At 36.0% G+C, this 21,463-nt stretch overlaps 1 protein-coding gene across 1 annotated transcript in view; it reads left to right on the top strand.

Annotated features, from left to right (window-relative positions):
• The window catches only part of MSH4 (mutS homolog 4), a 95,777-nt gene that overhangs the window by 49,880 nt on the left and 24,434 nt on the right, over positions 1 to 21,463 (top strand). Inside the window, exons 9-12 of the mRNA XM_047082623.1 lie at positions 10,191 to 10,265; positions 14,969 to 15,033; positions 16,381 to 16,550; positions 21,050 to 21,186. Coding sequence (XP_046938579.1) covers positions 10,191 to 10,265; positions 14,969 to 15,033; positions 16,381 to 16,550; positions 21,050 to 21,186 — 447 coding nt within the window. The remainder of the gene's footprint in view (positions 1 to 10,190; positions 10,266 to 14,968; positions 15,034 to 16,380; positions 16,551 to 21,049; positions 21,187 to 21,463) is intronic.

The following is a 21,463-nucleotide window of genomic DNA, read 5'->3' as shown; positions in this document are numbered from 1 at the left end:
GCTACACAGAGTTGAGCTTGCATTACTTTTTACATGTTTTTTCCTCAGAATGAATAACTTTTTCTATTTGTATGTTTTATTGTATGCTTTCACTAACTCAGGCATAAATATTTCCATCAAGTATCTCAATATCCTCTCAGCGGATTTAAAATATGCTCTCAGTGTATTGATTCACTATAGATAATCAGTTTCAACACCTTGAAGATGGCTCTCTCATTGGTTTCTGACCTGTTCCAATCTGGACTGGTTGCCCCTCTGTTTAGTCTACAGCTGTGGCCCCAGGTTTCTCTTCAGCATTTTTCTGTCTCTCCTGTGTTGAATCTCGTTTTTTTGTGTCCCAGGTTGTCTTCTGATTTGGCTTACTCTCTCCTTTTTTGTAGAGCACATTCTCTAGAGCACATTCTGAAAAAGAATGAGACTGCATTTCTGAAATGTTTTATTATTCTCTCATAATTGATTGATAGCTGAAAATCAAATTCTATCCAGGAAATAATTTTCCTTCAGAACTGGAAGGTACTTCTCCACTGCCTTGTAGCTTATAATGTTCCTATTGACAAGGTGAAACCATTGAGATTTCCTGACTTTGCCCCCTCCATTCTCTGGTAGCATGTAAGATCTTTAAAAGGTTTCAACCTTTTAAAAAAAAAGGTTTATTTAAAAAAATAAAAATTAAATAAAATCTCAAACCTTCAGAAAACTTGCAAATACATTACAAAAAGCTTCTCTTTTTTTTTAATTTTAAGAGTAACTTGCTGGGGCGCCTGGGTGGCTCAGTCGGTTAAGCGTCCGGCTTCGGCTCAGGTCATGATCTCGCGGTCTGTGGGTTCGAGCCCCGCGTCAGGCTCTGTGCTGACAGCTCAGAGCCTGGAGCCTGTTTCAGATTCTATGTCTCCCTCTTTCTGTGACCCTCCCCTGTTCATGCTCTCTCTCTCTCTCTGTCTCAAAAATAAATAAATGTTAAAAAAAAATTAAAAAAAAAAGAGTAACTTGCTGACATGATGTTCTATCACTGCCAAATACATTAGTATTTCTTATAAACAAGGATATTCTTCTAGTCAACCACAATAAATCTTCAAAGTAAGGAAATAAACAGTGATAATACCTTTAATTCTCAGGCCCGATTCAAGTTTTGCTAATTGTGCTGATAATGTCCTTTCACAGGAAAAGGATTCAGTTGAGATGCAGAAAATTACCTTTAGTTTTTTGTCTATTGAGGCTTCAGTCATGACCTTGACATTTGAAAATTACAGGTCTGTTATTATCTTTCAGTTTGGGTTTATCTGATGTTTCCTCATTATTAGATTCAGGTAATGTATCTTTGGTAGGAATATCACAGAAATGAGGCAGTGTTCTTATGACATCTTATTAGATGGCTCATGATTTTGATTTGTTCCATTATGATGATGATAACTTTGTGTACTTGAAGGGGTTTTTTTTTTGCTTCTCCACTATAAAATTACTATTTTCCTTATGTAATTAAAAGTATTCTCTGGGGAGGTACTTTGAGACTATGTAAATATCCTATTATCAAATGTTCATTGTATTTAATCTCTGTGGATTCATGGTTTCATATTAAATTGGTTATAATTCGGGGCGCCTGGGTGGCGCAGTCGGTTAAGCGTCCGACTTCAGCCAGGTCACGATCTCGCGGTCCGTGAGTTCGAGCCCCGCGTCAGGCTCTGGGCTGATGGCTCAGAGCCTGGAGCCTGTTTCCGATTCTGTGTCTCCCTCTCTCTCTGCCCCTCCCCCGTTCATGCTCTGTCTCTCTCTGTCCCAAAAATAAATAAACGTTGAAAAAAAAAATTAAAAAAAATAAATAAATAAATTGGTTATAATCCTTTACGGTCAATATTACTATCAATATTTATTTTGAATCTCAAATTGTTTCAGATTTGACTAGCACAAGCCCCTTTTAATTGGTCTCTAAGTCCTTTGGAAATACACCCATCATTCTTTGAGCCTTTATCACTTTTTGGCTCAAGAAAATGAACCAGGCTTTTTTTGTACTTTCTCTGCCTAGCCTTTGAGTTAGCCAGTTCCCCCCAGGAGCTCTGGTTCATTTTAATGGGCTATGACATTTAGAAATCAAGATCTGGGCACTGGGCAGTCTTTACTTTTGGGGTGTCACTGCTCCCAAGCCTTCTCATGAATAGGGAATAAGTATACGTATATGAGTAAATGTATAAATATATACACATTTACCTCTATATTTATTTCTATATCCATCTGTACAATTGAAAACTATCAGTTCACAACAATACCTCCAATTTCAGTTTGACATCCCAAGGTTCATATTCATTTTCTCTACTTCAATATTAGTAACTCCCTTCTCTGACAATGAGAAATCTGGCTCTCAGTATCCTTAATATATTAGCATATTTGACCCATCTATGTGACCAGTCTCTGACTGCTGCCGCTCTCTGTCCTATGATGTCATCCTCATTGTTGCCTGTGTTCTAGCATTCTCTACTAAACCATCCTTCTCCATCTCACCTCTCTCGGGTTCTGATACTCTGTATTAAAATGCCCTCCTACACAGAGACTTTCCATAGGTTTTACTACACCAGGCTGCCTTCTCTCCCCTTGTGTGGATACCCTCTTGACCTTGTTCAGGTTCATATACTCTGTGCTGGGCAGCCCTCCATTATGGTACCTTCCTTCTCCTTCTGTGCTGTACCACCTCTCCATTCTTACTTTGTTCTGGCTTTGCTTCTTCCATACCAGGGATGCTCTCTTCTTCCTGTTTGGACCCTGAAAACTAATATTAAAACACAGTGTTCATATTAAAATAAAATTATTTCTTAATATACGGGGAAGGTTCTTCATTTTACTTTTGGATATACTTTTGCTAGTGTGTGTCATTAACCTTTTATTCTCTCTCTCTCTCTCTCTCTCTCCACACACACACACCTCTTTTTTTTTTTTTTACTTGTTTAGCTGTCTTTTTGGAGCCGTTAAATATTTTAGGACTTTCAGAGACTTAAAATGAACAATCAGTTATGAATATAAACATAGAGAGCCTTTATAATCTTTTGCCAGATTCCACTGCCTTGGGTGATATTTTCAAATAAAAAATATCTTAACTTGAGAAACAGTTTTACTTATGAATGACATGTTTTACACAGAAAAATGCAATGCAGCATAGGAATAGGACACTCCATACTACTGATACTGGCCACTCTATACTGATAATTACTATGTTTACTAGCTCCCTATGGCTTCTGAAACAAAATACTAGTCACTGTATGGCTTGAGACAAGATAAATATATTGCCTCACAGTTCTGAAGGCTAGAAGTCTGAAATCAAGATGTCAACAGGCTGGGCCATATTTCCTCTGAAACCTACAGGGGAATCCTTTCTTGCCTCTTCCTAGCTTTTGGTGGTTTGTTGGCAGTCTTTATTGCTCTTTGGCTTTCTGCTGCATAACTGCAGTCTCTCCCTTCCTTGTCACATGGCAGTCTCCCTGTGTGTCTTTCACGTGGCTGTCTTTTACATGTAACCAGTCACATTGAATTAAGAGTCTACCCTACTACAGTATGATATCATCTTAACTCATTGCCTGTACAATGGCCCTGTTTGCAAATAAGATCACATTTTGAAGTCCTGAGTGTTAAGACTTTGACACATATTTTTGGGGGGACACAATTCAACCCATAACAGTATATAAACTAAGGTTTCATTTCATTTTTTTTTATAGGAAAAAATCCTCAGATTATACCTAAGAGCAGTCTTTTTGTTGTTAACTCATGTAATATATAGTATTATATAGTCATACAGCCTCATAATTTAGTGTCACTAGCTATAAGAATTAGTAACATACATGTTTTCGTTTTGTTTTATTTTGCATAAGACTGTTTCTGGTAATATTAAGAAGGGAATGTTAGTTTGGCCAACTAGCTCTCTCATAAATATCTTTGATTAGCTAGCCAGCATCTGTAATCAGTTTGACTCTCAGACTTTAGGAAAGTCATTTGGGGAAGATTTAAGGTAATTATGTAAACTGAGAATCTGGACTCCTTTTTTCCTGTCCAGAAAAGAAAATCAATAGCTACTTCCATAAGATTTTTAAGGATTGGTGTTACTTTCCATCCTTTTTAGTTTTGGAGGGACTGGTCCTAGCTGTAAATATTTGCCTAATCAGCACATCAGTCCTTTGTGGAAGCCTTTAAAATACTTTTCAGATTTACTAATTTTTGAGGAACCCTAAGCAATATATTGACTTCATACTGATTCATGAATTTCAGTATTCCTTATACTGTTTCTTAGTTGCTGTTTTTTTTTCTTAACCATCTGGAGATATACTTTAAATTAAGCTCTTTCCTCATTTGATATAAGCATGTATATCTTAATTAAACACAATATTTACTAAATTAGTTCAGACTTGTGCTGGTTAAATTGCATGATTTGCCAAAACTTGTGAATGAACTAAATCTTCCATTGGCTGAATTATATGATTATCTTAAACTTCTAAACGAACTAAATTTTCTCTGAAAATTTCCAGTGTGGAATTATTTGCCTAAGATGAGTTCTTATACTTTCTTCTTAAGAATATTGATTTTAGAAAATGGTGTTTTCTGGATCATCAGTATTCCCTGAGAATGAAACTTAAATTTCTTATTTTGATTAACCTGAATGTCTTTTCTTTCTATATAATATTTATAACCTTACTTTCAATGTATGCATAAAGAATGCTCGTATTTTCCATTTTAAACATCCAAAATACTTCCTCCAACATTTGAAAATTTTGATATTAAAGAAGTTTTTCTGGGGTGCCTGGCTGGCTCCATCAGAGCATGTAACTCTTGAACTCAGGGTTGTGAATTCAAACCCTACATTGGGCATAGAACTCACTTAATTTAAAAAGGGGACTATTTACACCCTTTTAAAAAACAAAAAAAGCAAGTTTTTCCAAGTTCTTATCCAAATATCTTTGCTTTATTTTGAATAACTTTTAATATTTTTCCCACTGATGTTAGGCTGCCATATAGAATATCTAGTACAGTACATTGCTTTTTAAAAATTTATTCAGCAAGTTATTTTACTAAGCATTGCAACAAGTTCTAGGGATCCAATAAGAAGTAAGTCTCTAATCCAAAGGAATTTATAATCCAGTGGAGATTGGGGTAAAAAAGACAATTACAGCATAGTATTATCAGAAACTCTAAGGGATATTATATTCTAACCTACTTGCAAGCTAACAAGTTAGCCTGCCAATTTGGTAGATGCTGACAGAAGACACAAGACTCCTGGGTCAGAGAGACAGGACTTTAGTATTTAGAACAAGCAGTAGCTAGAGTATTAGCATTTTCTTAGACTGATTCCCCAAACTCCATTTCCCACTGGGTGAAGTGAAGAGAGCCAGGTGACCCCTGCACATGCAGTGTGTTATACAGGGGAGAATTTCAAAGATTAGGGAACCTGGATCTTTTATAACGAGCAATAAGTATTTTGCCTACTGTTCTGGAGGAGATATCATCTTAATCTTCTGAGACTGTAAACAAACTCACCCTTTGCTTTAGAAGGAGACACTGTATCTTTCAAAACTACTCTCTATACAAACATCTTTGAAAAGACTGTCCAGAACAAAGGCAGTCAATGTCTTTGCTCAGAAGATAGGCAAAAATGCAAAAGGCCAGTAGAGAATTAGCTCGTAATTCCCCATGAAGAGATTCTCTCTCTTGTCAGCTTTGAAGAAGAAAGTTGTAAAGAGACCCTGAATTAGTTGTCTATTGCTGCATAACAAATTACCATGACCATAGTGGCTTAAAACTGCACATATTTATTATCTCAAAGTTCCTGTGAATCAGAAGTCTATGTACATTCTAGCTTGATTCTCTGCTTAGGGTCTCTCAGCATGCAGTTAAGATGTCATCCAAGGTGGAATACTCACGTGGAGTACTCAACTAGGGAAGGATCTATGTACCCACTCTTGTGGTGCTGGCAATATTTAGTTTCTTGCAACTGTAGGATTCATGGCAGCTTACTTCTTAGAAGCCAGCAAAGTGTAGAGAGATTAGAGAGGGATACAGAGAAGGAACAAACAGGGAAGAAAGCATCAGTGATATGAAAGTGTAAGAGTATCTGTATGCTTGTAGTAAGAGCTCCTCTACAGCAGAATTTCTCAACCTAGGCATGATAGACATTTTGGGCTGGATAATTCTTTTCCTGTCCCATGTGTTCTAGGATGTTTAGCAGTAACCTTGGCTTCTACCCACTAAATGCTAATAGAATCTCTCCGGTTGTAACAACCAAAAATGCCTTCAAGCATTGCCAAAGTGAACATCCACGTAATGACCACTCAGGTAAAGAAATAGGTGTTTTGCCATTACTTTAAAAACTCCACTTTTGCTTCTTTCGGTTCATTATTCTCTCCCTCCCTCCAAAAAGAAACTACTTTTTTGTAATGGTGTTCTTGTTTTTCTTTCTAATCTAGTTTTACCCATTATTTTAAAAAACTTCACATATAAGGAAACATTCATGTGCATTTTTATATGTGGCTTTGTTTGGCCAACATTATGTTTGTGAGATTTAACTATGTTGTTGCATTTATCTATAGCTCATTTATTTCTCTTGCTATGTAATCTTTCACTGTATGAATATGCCATTATTTATTTCACTGTTGGAATTTTTAAATTTTTTTTATTTAAAAAAATTTTTCTTAACATTTATTTATTTTTGAGAGACAGACAGACAGAGCATGAGCAGGGGAGGGGCAGAGAGAGAGAAGGAGACACAGAATCTGAAGCAGGATGCAGGCTCTGAGCAAGCTGTCAGCACAGAGCCTGATGCGGGGCTCGAGCCCACAAACTGTGAGATCATGACCTGAGCCGAAGCCAGATGCTCAACCAACTGAGCCACCCTGGCACCCCTTCACTGTTGGACTTTTGAGTTGTTGACAGTTTCTGGAAATTACAAATAATGTTGCTAAACAGTATTGTAAATATTTCCTTATATAATTGTGCACATATTTTTATTGGGCACATAGTTTGGAGTGGAATTTCTGAGTCATGAGGAATGCATATCTTCAACTTGAGTAATAATGAAAATGTTTTTCAGAATGATCGTATCAATTTATACTCCTATTAGCAGTGTATGTGAATTCCCATTACTCCTCCCCCAAACCTAATATCATCAGTTTAAAAATTTTAGCCATAGTGATTGGTAGCTAGTGGTATTTCATTGTGTTCTTAATTTGCATTTTTCTGATAATGAGGTTGAACATCCTTTCATATGTATATTGACCATTTGAATATCTTCTTTTGTGAATGTCTCTTGCCGATTTTGGGTTATCTTTTTTTGGGATTTGTAGAGCTTTTATGATGCCTTGGTTGTTTTTGTGTGTTACACAAATCTTTTCCCATTTCACTGGCTTTTTTACCCAGTGTTGTAGAGTAGATATTGTTGCTGTGCCACCCATATCCCCTTGGCGTTCACTTTTGTACAAGGAAGTCTTCTTACTACAAACAACTGAAACTCACTGCCTGAGGACTTTCTTTAGCCACATGAGAAACTTGAGGGTAATCAGGGAGTGGTTGCCCAGCAATAGATCTTAACCAATACCAAACAGGAGTTGGTTAATAAATATGCCATTTTCCTTACCTCTGGAGATAGCTTCTGAAGCTTACTCTACACCATCTCTGAATGGTCTCCAGGATTGAGCCACGGTGCCATGTAGCGATATCATGATCAGCAGTGTATCCCGTATTGCTGCTCTTCCCTACTCTCTTGCTTGTACTTCTTAGAATCACTGTTCAATTATTATTTTTTTTAAAGTTTATTTATTTTTGAGACAGAGACAGAGCATGAACGGGGGAGGGTCAGAGAGAGGGAGACACAGAATCTGAAGCACAGAATCTGTCAGCACAGAGCCCGATGCGGGGCTTGAACTCACGGACCGCGAGATCATGACCCGAGCCTAAGTTGGCCGCTTAACTGACAGAGCCACCCAGGTGCCCCAAATATGCAGGAGTATTATTAACTATAGTCACCATGCTGTCCATTACATCCTCATGACTTATTTAGTGTACAACTGGAGGTTTGTGCCTTTGACCTCCTTCTTCCATTTTGCCCACCCCCTGCCTCTGGCAGCCCCTCGTCTATTCTCTGTGTCTATGAGCTTGGTTTTTTCTTTGTTTTTAGATTCCACATATCAGTGAGATCTTTGTTGACTTTCTTTGCGTGACTTATTAGAAGTTCTTAATTTAAATGTAGATCCTAGTTTATGCTTTTTCCTTTATAGTGGTTGTTGTATCCTGCATAAGAAGTCTTTACCTACCCCAGTGTCTTGACTGTACCCGTGGGATTTTAATTTATGGAGATGACTAAGTGATGACATAGGCTGATGTTATTAAAAGAAGATTTTTATTACTTACGATTTCTGAGAGAGGGGAGCTTGCAACATGGGGTCACATGGGGAAGTACCAGCGTTGGTCAGGAGCCAAAGGAATGAGGGGACAATATCACAAAAGCCTTTATTACTACAGGAGTGAGAAGTTGTTAGGTGGAAATGTCCCCTATTAGGCAGAAAGTAAAAACACAAATGTTGGAGTTTGTGGTTGTAGGGTTTGTAATATGATTTCTGTGCACCCGCAAAAACCAGACCATGGGAGAGATATAGGCAACTTTGGCCATTAGTTGGCCCTGTGATTAATGTATGTCAAATCATCAATTATAAAATTTCTAAAAGTTGACAAACTTAAAAAAAAAAAAAAAACGGTGCCTGGGTGGCTCAGTCATTTACGCATCTGACTCTTTAGCTCAGGTCATGATCTCATGGTTTGTGAGACTGACCTCTGTGTCTAGCTTTGTGCTCACAGTGTAGAGCCTGCTTGCAATTCTCCCCCTTTCTGCTCCTCTCCCACATGCACACACATTCTCTCCCTTAAAATAAAGAAACTTAAATAACTTAGTTAGAACACCCAAGGTAGTAAAGAAATTCTTCTTTCATATATTCCAGATGTTTTATTGTTTCATTTTTTTGTATTTAGATCTATAATCCATTTGGAATTGATATTTCTATGTGGTTTGAGGAAGGGGGCCACATTTCCTTTTTTTTCATACAGATTCATAATCTTGTTGGTATCATTTATAGAAAAGACTATCATTTCCCCATTACTCTATAGTCAGCCTTTGTCATAAGTCAAATGCTTGGGTTAAATCATATGTTTGGGTCTATTTCTAGACTCTGTCCCATTGGTCCTTCTCTCTGTCCTTGTGCTAATGCCACAGTTTTTTTTAATTGCTCTAACTTTATTATAATCTGATATTCATTAGAGTTAATCCTTCCACCTTGTTCTTCAAGGGCAAATTGGTATTTTTGGAAGATATTCTCCTTTGGTAATAGGGATGAAAGTTGTCTTCTGTTTGGTGACTATTACTTATTTTTAATCTTCTGAGCATGAGGTAACTTGTTTTGGGGCTAATAACATTTATTTTGGTATTTCTTCTTAATTGGCTTATATGGTCACTGAACAGTCCAGGTATTGTGCAATAAGGATATAGGTCAGAAGACTACAAAAAGAAACAGTGATATATCAGGTACATTATATCATAATGTGATATCCGGAAACCCCTTGTCTGTATTGGTAGATTTGTCCATTCAGAAAAAATTCTTCATTTCCCCAGGTTTAGTACCACTGTTTTGTTCTAGGGATAGTATAATTTGATTTATAAAAAGTTCATTTATAAAATTTTGAATGCTAATATTGCTTTACCTTGAAAAACTATAATTAATTTGGACAACTAGAATTACGGAAATTGTTTTACTTGCACAAACAGGAACCGGTGAGGGAAATTTGTCATTCTGTAGCTATCTGGGAGGTTTGGATGAAGCTTTTCAAATATCATCTTGCCACAAATACCCTTTGTGCCTTTTTCAGTTAAGCTTAGTCTCTTGGTACCGTTCAGGATTGAACTGTATCTCCTGTCACTACTGTAGGTTAAGCTGGACCCAAAGGGCTGAAGTAGAAATGAAAGTTGGACACAATGAGATGAACTCTCCTCATTGTCAGACTTTCTGGAAACTAGTGCACTAGGCTTATGATGGGTCAGTAATTGTAACTATCGTCTATATTGTCTATGCTGAGTAGGTTCATATATAAAAATGTATGAATATGATCAGTGTAGAATATTCAAGAGGAAAACCCATTCTTGTATTGTGTATTTATGGTGTCCACATTTATCTTAATAGGTTAATGCAGCTGAATCAAAGATAACAAATTTAATATACCTAAAACATACCTTGGAACTTGTGGATCCTTTAAAGGTAACTTTAGCTGTATATTGTACAAAACATGTCTAGCATCAGTTTTTAAAAAAACTTTTTGTCTCCAAATAATTTCAAATTTAGATAAAGTTGCAAGAATAGTATAATAAATTTCCATATTCTCTCCTTACTCACACAACAGACACTACCAATTGTTATACTTATCATTACTCTTACTGAACTATTTGAAAATTACAGTACCTAAATACTAAAGTGTAGATCTCTGAGAACAAAGATGTTTTCTTAAATAAACATGGTGTAATTAAAAAAAATAGGATATTTAACATTGATCCAATACTATTATGTGTACAATATGTTCAAAATTTTCTAATTGTTTTAATAATATTTTTAATGGATTTCTTTTCTTGGTACAGGGTCAACCCCAGGACCATGCATTGTATTTACTGTCATGTTTCTTTATACATTTTTAAATTAAAAGTTTCTCATCCTTTCTTTGTCACGATATTAAAATTCTAAAGAGTGGCAGTTGTTTATAGAATATTCCTCAATTTGTGTGTATGGTTATTTTCTCATGATTAAATTTAGCTTGTACATATTCAGCAGTAATACTCTATGGGAAAAGTTGTACCTTTCTTAGTACATCACATCAGGAGGCACGTGATACCATTCCACATTCTGGTGATATGAACTTTGATCAATTCACTGTGAAGTTATTAATCTATGGAGAGATACTTTGAGACTATATCAATATCCTGTTCATTTGATTTTAGTATTTATTTCTAACTCTTACTTGAAGTACCTCTGATGTGATTTTTTAATAAATACTGTATTTTTTTTTTAATTTTTTTTTTCAACGTTTATTTATTTTTGGGACAGAGAGAGACAGAGCATGAACGGGGGAGGGGCAGAGAGAGAGGGAGACACAGAATCGGAAACAGGCTCCAGGCTCCGAGCCATCAGCCCAGAGCCTGACGCGGGGCTCGAACTCACGGACCGTGAGATCGTGACCTGGCTGAAGTCGGACGCTTAACCGACTGCGCCACCCAGGCGCCCCAATAAATACTGTATTTTAAATACTAAAATGTGCCAAACTTGTTTTTAAACATATATTTATTTAAATAATCTCTACACCCAGTGTGGGGCTCAAATGCACAACCCTCAGTTCAGGAGTCTCATGCTTTACCAGCTGAGCCAGCCAGGCACCCCTGTGCAAAACATTTTTAAAAATTAAGGTGACAAAGAAGAACTGCTTCTTTAAAGAAAAAATAATGGAAAATGTGGAAGAATTTTGTTATAGAGTTCATTCTAATAAATACTATATAATGAAAACAATTTGGCAAAAGTTTTAAAAAATGTTGCCATCTTTCTTAGAATGAAAGAAGTATAATAAATCATCCCCCACAATTGGTAGATTTGATAAAACACAAATTTTAAGCTTTGACATGTCAAAGGCAAAGTAAAGGCCAAAGAAAATTAGGAAACAGTCTATTTAACAAATGGTGCTGGGAGAGCTGGACAGCAACATGCAGAAGAATGAAACTAGACTACTTTCTTACACCATTCACAAAAACAAACTCAAAATGGGTAAATGACCTGAATGTGAGACACGAAACCATCAAAACCCTAGAGGAGAAAGCAGAAAACCTCTCTGACCTCAGCCGCAGCAATTTCTTACTTGACACATCCCCAAAGGCAAGGGAATTAAAAGCAAAAATGAACTATTGGGACCTCATGAAGAAAAAAGTTCCGCACTGCAAAGGAAACAGTCAACAAAACTAAAAGGCAACCGACAGAATGGGAAAAGATATTTGCAAATGACATATCGGACAAAGGGCTAGTATCCAAAATCTATAAAGAGCTCACCAAACTCCACACCCAAAAAACAAATAATCCAGTGAAGAAATGGGCAGAAGACACGAATAGACACTTCTCTAAAGAAGACATCCAGATGGCCAACAGGCACATGAAAAGATGCTCAACATCACTCCTCATCAGGGAAATACAAATCAAAACCACACTGAGATATCACCTCATGCCAGTCAGAGTGGCTAAAATGAACAAGTCAGGAGACTATAGATGCTGGAGAGGATGTGGAGAAATGGGAACCCTCTTGCACTGTTGGTGGGAATGCAAACTGGTGCAGCCGCTCTGGAAAACAGTGTGGAGGTTCCTCAAAAAATTAAAAATAGATCTACCCTATGACCCAGCAATAGCACTGCTAGGAATTGACCCAAGGGATACAGGAGTGCTGATGCATAGGGGCACTTGTACCCCAATGTTCATAGCAGCACTCTCAACAATAGCCAAATTATGGAAAGAGCCTAAATGTCTATCAACTGATGAATGGATAAAGAAATTGTGGTTTATATACACAGTGGAATACTATGTGGCAATGAGAAAGAATGAAACGTGGCCTTTTATAGCAACGTGGATGGAACTGGAGAGTGATATGCTAAGTGAAATAAGCCAGGCAGAGAAAGACAGATACCATATGTGTTCACTCTTATGTGGATCCTGAGAAACTTAACAGAAGACAATGGGGGTGGGGAAGGAGAAAAAAAAAGTTAGAGAGGGAGGCAAATCATAAGAGACTCTTAAAAACTGAGAACCAACTGAAGGTTGTTGGGGGGTAGGAGGGAGGGGAGGGTGGGTGATGGGTATTGAGGGGGGCACCTGTTGGGATGAGCACTGGGTGTTGTATGGAAACCAATTTAACAATAAATTTCATATTTAAAAAAATAAAATAAAAACTTTTCATGGTGTAAAAATAGGAAAAATTTATAACAGACAAAATATTACTTTCTGTCATAAAACTCATGTAATTTCATAAGAGAATACTGGAATACCAATAGAAATATGCAAAATGCTCCTAAAATGGAAATCAAAGGGGTTAATAAATAGTACCAAAAATATTCAACCTCAATATTAGTCAAAGAAATACAAATTAAAGTCATTTTTTATATATCAAAAAAACAAAGGTTTATTTTTCCTTTAATTGATACAACTTAACTGCTAATGAGAGAATAGTAAAACATACAGCTTCATAGACAGCTGGTAGGAGTACAAATTGTACATACTTCACAAGGAAGTTTTTCAACATCTATCTTTTGATGCTGTTATACTACTAGAAATCTGTACAAAAGAACTCCTAAGAAATATTGACCAAGATTTATGCCCAGTTATGGTCATTGCAGCATTATTTATATTAGTGAGAAATTATAAGTAGCATACAACTCCAGAATTAAGGGAAGAGACTTTTCTAGAGGGTGAAATATGACTTATTAAAAATTTATACTATTAAAAGTTTCTCTTTTTTTAACATTTATTTTTTGAGAGAGAGAGACAGAATATGAGCAGGGGAGGGGCAGAGAGAAAGGAAGACCCCAGCACAGACCCTGACGTGGGGCTCGAACTCACAACCTGAGATCATGACCTGAGCTGAAGTTGGCCCTTAACCAACTGAGCCACCCAGGTGCCCCTTATTAAAAGTTTCTAATGCTTGTGATGCAGTATTAAGTAGGGGAGAAAAGGAGTATGCAATGATATAAAGATTTTTTATTTGAAGAAGTGACAGGAAATATACCATCATGTTTCGATTATTTATTTGGAAGAATGGTAGAAGTAATTTAAATGTTTTTCTTTATGCTTTTATGGGTTTTGCAGTTTTTGAAAGTATTTAAATATTTTCTATTCATAAGCAAAAGTTATTACTGCCATTGCCTTATAGCAAACTAAAATAGGTAAAAGTCAGGTTAACTATGTTTTCTTCTTTTTTCTGTTTATTCAAATAGTGACCACTTACAGTTTCCATTAAGCAAAATTAGATCCCTGCTTTTTCCATATAATAATGGAGAATTCTGGGGCGCCTGGGTAGCTCAGTCAGTTAAGTGTCGTCTGACTTCGGCTCAGGTCATGATCTCGCCATTCCCAAGTTCCAGCCTCGCATCCGGCTCTGTACTGACAGCTCAGAGCCTGGAGCCTGTTAACAGATTCTGTGTCTCTCTCTCTGTCCCTCCCCCACTCACACACACACACTCTCCCTCTTTCTCTCTCTCTCTCAAAAATAAACATTAAAAAAATTAGAAAGAATGGAGAAATTGCTCTATTTATAAATATGTAAAGCACTTTTTTAGTTTAATGCATATTTAAAACGCAGATTTTAGAATTATATGTAGAGTACTCTAAATGTACAATGATAGTGGGTGCCTGGGTGGCTCAGTCGGTTAAGCGTCTGACTCTTGATTTCTCATCAGGCCAGGATCTCACTATTGGGGAGATCAAGCCCAGTGATGGTATCTAGCTGTACCCTAACAGTGCAGAGCTTGCTTGGGATTCCCTCTGTTTTTTTTTGCCCCTCCCTTGCTTGTGCTCATGCCCTCCCTCTCAAAAATAAACTTAAAAAAAAAAAATAAATATACAGTGATAGCTATTTAAGTACCTACCTCTAAAAAGTACTTGAATGCTAACAATTAGTTAACAGATAAGAAAAATTAAAGTCATAATAGTAAAGCAGTAGATCCCCTTTATTAGCCAGGTGTTCTTTATCTGAAAATAAGAAAGATACCATTTATCCTCACCCACATACCTAAATTATCTATTATGGGTACACACATGAGAAGATGAAGCCAGAAAGTCAAGAAAGCCCTTGGTAAACTGTAAAGTTGTAAACAAATATAAAATGATATGTTTGAATAGTGTCATAATTCATTGTTTTTAATTATCTTTATTTTATTTTTTAACAGATTGCTCTGAAGAACTGTAACACACCTTTATTAAGAGCTTACTGTGGTTCCTTAGAAGATAAGAGGTCTTTGTCACTCAGCTGTTAATAAAATATCCATGCTAATTACTCCTTTCTTGCTGATCATAACTGATGTTAAAGACTCTAATTGTAATCTATAGAGCAATTACTTGAAATCTGGTTAACAGTACTTTTAAGCTATTCATCAAAGTTCTAATTATACATTACATCTTATAAATACCCATAAATAAGGAAACAGCACGTTGAGTATTTTTGTTAATGGAAGATTGGAATGTTATTAAAAATTGAAGTCATACACAATTTTAATAATTTTTTTAGCCATTCTACATGGAAAGACTTGCAAATATGAAAATATATTCTTTTGTAAACCAAAAAGGCCCAATGTAACCAAAAAATAGTAGATATAAATGTTGAATAAGATCTAAATACAGTTTAATTTTAATATTGTTTTTAGCAATGGTGCCTTGATTCTTGACCAAAAAGACTTGTGATAGTAAGAACTGTTATTTTATTGATTCAGGATTCACATCTTTTGTGAGTCACAAATTGAAGTTAATAATAAAACAGAATTACAAATAAAATACAGAGCAGACTAAAACAAAAGGTTAGGAAAATAGATGTTATCAGACTTTTGGTTTGCATGATCACTGCAGTTAATTACTGATTATTGTGAGGTTCTGTTACACTGTCTTACAGTATGTGTTTAGTGCTGCCAGCTGAGGGCATGGACCATGCATTTAATTCTTCTTTGAATCTGTGCACCTGACACATTGATTGATACATGGTATAAGTAAATGTTTATTGAGTCAATGAACATGATGCCAGAATAACAGTTCTTAGTGGACATATTTTATACTCATAGGCAATGTAAATAATTTGGGAGAGCTTTTTCTTAACAGTTGTAGAATTATTCTTTGTGGCTTCCTGTTATTTTTTTTTTAATGTTTATTTATTTTTGAAGGAGAGAGAGACAGAGTGTGAGTGGGGGAGGGGCAGAGAGAGAGAGAGACAGACAGACAGACAGAATCTGAAGCAGGCTCCAGGCTCCGAGCTGTCAGCACAGAGCCCGACCTGGGGCTCAAACTCACAAACCGTGAGATCATGACCTGAGATGAAGTCGAACGCTCAACCTATTGAGCCACCCAGGCGCCCCCACTTCCTGTTACTTTAAAAGACTGATCTTGATTAACAAAATATTTTAAAATTGATATAGCCACAGTTCTAACTTACATGTGTGTATGTTTTATTTTCAAAAACATTTTTAACACATTTCAAGAAAATATGTTACTTGTTACATTTGAAATTATTTCAAGAAAATATATCATTAACTGTGACTCAGATTATAAATTAAAATAATTGTTTGACTTAATTGCCTTTAATATTCTTTTTTAGGTTTGGAATCATACTTGAAAAGATTAAAACCATAATTAATGATGATGCAAGATACATGAAAGGATGCCTGAACATGAGGACTCAGAAGTGCTATGCAGTGAGATCCAACATAAATGAATTTCTTGACATTGCTAGAAGAACATATACAGAGATTGTAGATGACATAGCAGGTAATTTAGTTACTTCAGCATATTTTTCTGTTTTTTTAGAAATTAAACCTTTTTAGGACATGCTGTGCTTTTCTGCTGGTGATAACTAGCCATACATATTTTTAATTAAATTTTTGTTACCAAAACAGATAAGGCTAACACATATTATCATTTAAAATATATTAAAGGGGCGCCTGGGTGGCGCAGTCGGTTGAGCGTCCGACTTCAGCCAGGTCACGATCTCGCGGTCCGTGAGTTCGAGCCCCGCGTCGGGCTCTGGGCTGATGGCTCGGAGCCTGGAGCCTGTTTCCGATTCTGTGTCTCCCTCTCTCTCTGCCCCTCCCCCGTTCATGCTCTGTCTCTCTCTGTCCCAAAAATAAATAAACGTTGAAAAAAAAAATTTAAAATATATTAAAATATGATTATGAAAGTAAATATCTTTAAGTGTTATAATATGTCTGTTCTTTTCTTCAAACTTAAATATAGATTTTCTTCAAACTTAGAGTTACCTGAAAATTAGGAGATGTTTGTTTACCTTCATATAGCACTGTGTATAAATTACATGAAAAGTGCAGGCTGTCAGTATGAAGTGGTTTCAGAGGAAGAGCTATATTTGTCTAGAAGAGGTGGCATTTGAGCAAGTACAGTAATTCAGTAAGCAAATTTGTGGAGTTTCTTATAAATATAGGAAAATTCTGTTTGGGGTATTAGGACTACATAGTAAACAAGACCAAGTCCTGGTCCTCATGGAGATTATATTATAGTAGTGGAGACAGACAATAAAGAAACACACACATACACACATGTTTGTGTATAATAGGTATACATAGAGATACGTATATCAGCCACATAGATCATATAATATCACAAGGGTATAAGATATATGAGAAAAATATAACAAGTTAGAGGGGTCAAGAGAGTGACTGGATATGGAAGCATAGAGGATGGGAATGTTTTAGTAGATAGCATAGCCGAGAAAGGAATTCCATCTACTGGTAGTGGTACAGACCAAATGACAAAAGCTAAGGAAATCTCAAGGGATAAGGAAGGCAATTGGTTAGGATGGAATAGGGCATTCCTTGACAAAACTAAGGTACCAGAATTTAGTCTTTGAAGGCTGGGAGTTTGGATGGAGCGATGGAGACAGGGAGGCCATTTTAAACTATTACAAGTTAACAAATTAGAGTGATAGCAATGTATATGAGAAGAGAGAAATGCAAAAGGTGAAGGAAGAAATTACAAGTTAATAATTGAGTAGGTATAGCCATGGTAAAGGGAAATGTAGCTATTGGTGCTGATTGAAATTTCTAGCCTGAGAGTGGTTGTATGACTGAGAAGAGCAGGAAGTTTGTTGGGAGGAACTATTTTTGAGGAATAAAGATGTTAATTTTCACAAGTAATGTTCAAAGCATTAATGGTCATCAAGTTAAAAATATATGAGCCCAGCATTACCTTGATTCCAAAACCAGACAAAGACCCCTCCACAAAGGAGAATTACAGACTAATCTCCCTGATGAACATGGATGCAAAAGTTCTCAACGAGATATAGCAAACTGAATCTAGCAATACATTAAAAGAATTATTTACCATGATCAAGTGGGATTTATTCCTGGGCTATAGGGGTGGTTCAGTATCTGCAAATCAATCAACATGATACATCACATTAATGAAAGAAAGGATAAGAACTACATGATCCTCTCACTAGATGCAGAAAAAGCGTTTGAAAAAATACAGCACTCTTTCTTGATGAAAACCCTCAAGAAAGCAGAGATAAAAGGGACATACCTCAAGGTCATAAAGGCCATATACGAAAGACCCACTGCTAATAACATCCTCAATGGAAAAACTGAGAGCTTTCCCCCTAAGGTCAGGAACATGACAGGAATGTCCACTCTCACCACTGTTGTTCAACATAGTGTTGGAAGTCCTAGTGTCAGCAATCCGGCAACACAAAGAAACAAAATGCATCCAAATCAGCAAGGAAGAAGTCAAACTTTCGCTATTTGCAGGTGACGTGATACTCTATGTGAAAACCCAAAAAATTCCACCCCAAACTGCTAAAATTGATATATAAATCTAGCAAAGTCACAGGATATAAAATCAGTGTACAGAAATAGGTTGCATTTATATACACTAATAATGAAGCAGCAGAAAGAGAAATAAAGGAATTGATCCCATTTACAATTGCACCGAAAACCATACAATATGTAGGAATAAACCTAATCAAAGAGATAAAAGCTGAAAACTATAGAAAGCTTATAGAAAAGTTGAAGAGGACACAAAGAAATGGAAAACATCCTATGCTCATGGGTTGGAAGAACAAATATTGTTAAAATGTTGATAGGTCCAAAGCAATCTACACATTGAATGCAATCCCTATCAAAATAACACCAGTATTCTTCATAGAACTAGAACAAGTCATTCTAAAATTTGTACCGAACCAGAAAAGGCCCCAAATAGCCAAAGTAATGTTGAAAACCAAACCTGGAGGCATCACAATCCTGGACTTCAAGATGTATTACAATGCTGTAATCATCAAGACAGTACAGTACTGTCATAAAAACAGACACATAGATCAATGGAACAGACTAGAGAACCGAGAAATGTACCCACAAATGTGTGGCCAACTAATCTTCAACAAAGCAGGAAAGAGTATTGAATGGAAAAAAGAGTCTCTTCAGCAAATAGTGTTGGGAAAACTGGACAGTGACATGCAGAAGAATGAACTTGGACCACTTTCTTAAACCATACACCAAAATAAATTCAAAATGAATGAAAGACCTAAATGTAAGACAAGAAACCATCAAAATCCTAGAGGAGAAAACAAGCAACGACCTCTTTGACCTTGGCTGAAGCAACTTCTTACTACAGAGGTCTCCAGAGGCAAGGGAACAAAAGCAAAAATGAACTTTTGGGACCTCATTAAGATAAAAGTCTTCTGGTTGGCAAAGGAAACAATCGACAAAACTAAAAGGTAACCTATGGAATGGGAGAAGATATTTACAAATGACATATCAGATAAAGGGTTGGTATCCAAAATCTGTAAAGAACTTATAAAACTCCCCACTCAAAAAATAATCCAGTGAAGAACTGGGCAAAAGACATGAACACACACTTTTCTAAAGAAGAAATCCAGATGGCTAACAGACACATTAAAAGATGCTCAATATCACTCATCATCAGGGAAATACAAATCAAAACCACAATGAGATACCACCTCACTCCTGTTAGAATGGCTAAAATAAACAACTCAGGCAATAACAGATGTTGACAAGGATGTGGACAAAGGGGAACCCTCTTGCACTGCTGATGGGAATGCAAACTGGTGCAGCCTCTCTGGAAAATAGTATGGAGGTTCCTCAAAAAATTAAAAATAGAGCATGCTATGACCCAGCAATTGCACTACTAGCTTTTTACCAATAGGATACAAAAATGCTGATTTGAAGGGGCACATGCACCCCAATGTTTATACTAGTGCTATCAACAATAGCCAAAGTATGGAAAGAGCCCAAATGTCCATCAACTGATGAATGGATAATGAAGATATGGGGTATGTACAGTTGGGGGGGGGTGGGGAATATTACTTGGCAATCAAAAAGAATGAAATCTGCCATTTGCAACAATGTGGATGGAGCTAGAATGTATTATGCTAAGCGAAATAAGTTGATTAGAGAAAGATAAATATATGATTTCACTCATATGTAGAATTTAAGAAACAAAAATGAACATAGGGGAAGGGAAGGAAAAATCATATAAAAACAGAAAGGGAGGCCAACCGTAAAAGACTTTTAATATGGAGAATAAACTAAGGGCTGCTGGAGGGAAGTGGGTGGGGGATGAGCTAAATGGGTGATAGACATTAAGGAGGGCATTTGTTGGGATGCACACTGGGTGTTATATGTAAAGAATGAATCACTAAGTTCTATTCCTGAAGCCATTATGACACTATATGTTAAAAACTTGTATTTAAATTAAAAATACACAAACACACACACATATATATGTGTGTATATATATATATGCATACACATAACTCTGTGGTGAGTTTGAAGTTGATAGGAAGATTTTGATTTTTTAGGAATTTTATTTGTCACATCACCCATTTTTTTGAAATATTTTGTTTTGCAAAATATGTTCTGTAGAGAGAATTTCTTACTGTGAAATAATGATTGTTATAATTTATATGATTCTCTTCCTTTTCAAAAAAGTTGATAAATAAAAAAAGAATAAAAAATCTAATATTCTAATACAGAAAGTATAAAATAGTTTTATTTTTTATTTTAATTTTTAGTTTTTTACTTCCAAAGTACCTATCAAAATGTCTACCTTTGTACTACCAAATTTTTTCTTAAAAGAATGCTTAAATATATGTTAGACATTAAATATCTTTATATATAAGTTTAAGAGTAGTAAGACCTTCATATTTATATATAAAATAATAAGAAAATGTGATTTCTTTAAACAGAAAGAGTAATTTTCTTATTAAAATTCTTTTTGTTTTTCCTGTTTCTGGTCACTAGGAATGATTTCGCAGCTCGCAGAAAAATACAGTCTTCCTTTAAGGACAAGTTTTAGCTCTGCTCGAGGATTTTTCATCCAAATGACTACAGATTGTGCAGCCCTTCCCAATAATCAACTTCCTTCAGAGTTTATTAAGGTTCATTTTAGCATTTTGGCTAGTAAATTGTTGTTTCTGATTTTGCAGAATTAAATTTTACATATTTTCAGACATTCTTTGAATTTTACATGTCAAGTTTCTGAATGTTCTGTATATTGCTTCTACTCCTGTCAACTCACCTAACAGTTATATATTTTTTTTTTTATTTAAATTTTTTTTTTTTCAACGTTTATTTATTTTTGGGACAGAGAGAGACAGAGCATGAACGGGGGAGGGGCAGAGAGAGAGGGAGACACAGAATCGGAAACAGGCTCCA

This window comes from Lynx rufus, unplaced genomic scaffold (genome assembly GCF_022079265.1).
Source record: "Lynx rufus isolate CCGP_SWC_20201006 ecotype Redwood Valley unplaced genomic scaffold, mLynRuf1.p SCAF_2, whole genome shotgun sequence".
In the NCBI taxonomy this organism is placed as follows: domain Eukaryota; kingdom Metazoa; phylum Chordata; class Mammalia; order Carnivora; family Felidae; genus Lynx; species Lynx rufus.
Note: the sequence above shows the minus strand (reverse complement) of the source record. Positions and strands in the feature narration are given on the sequence as shown.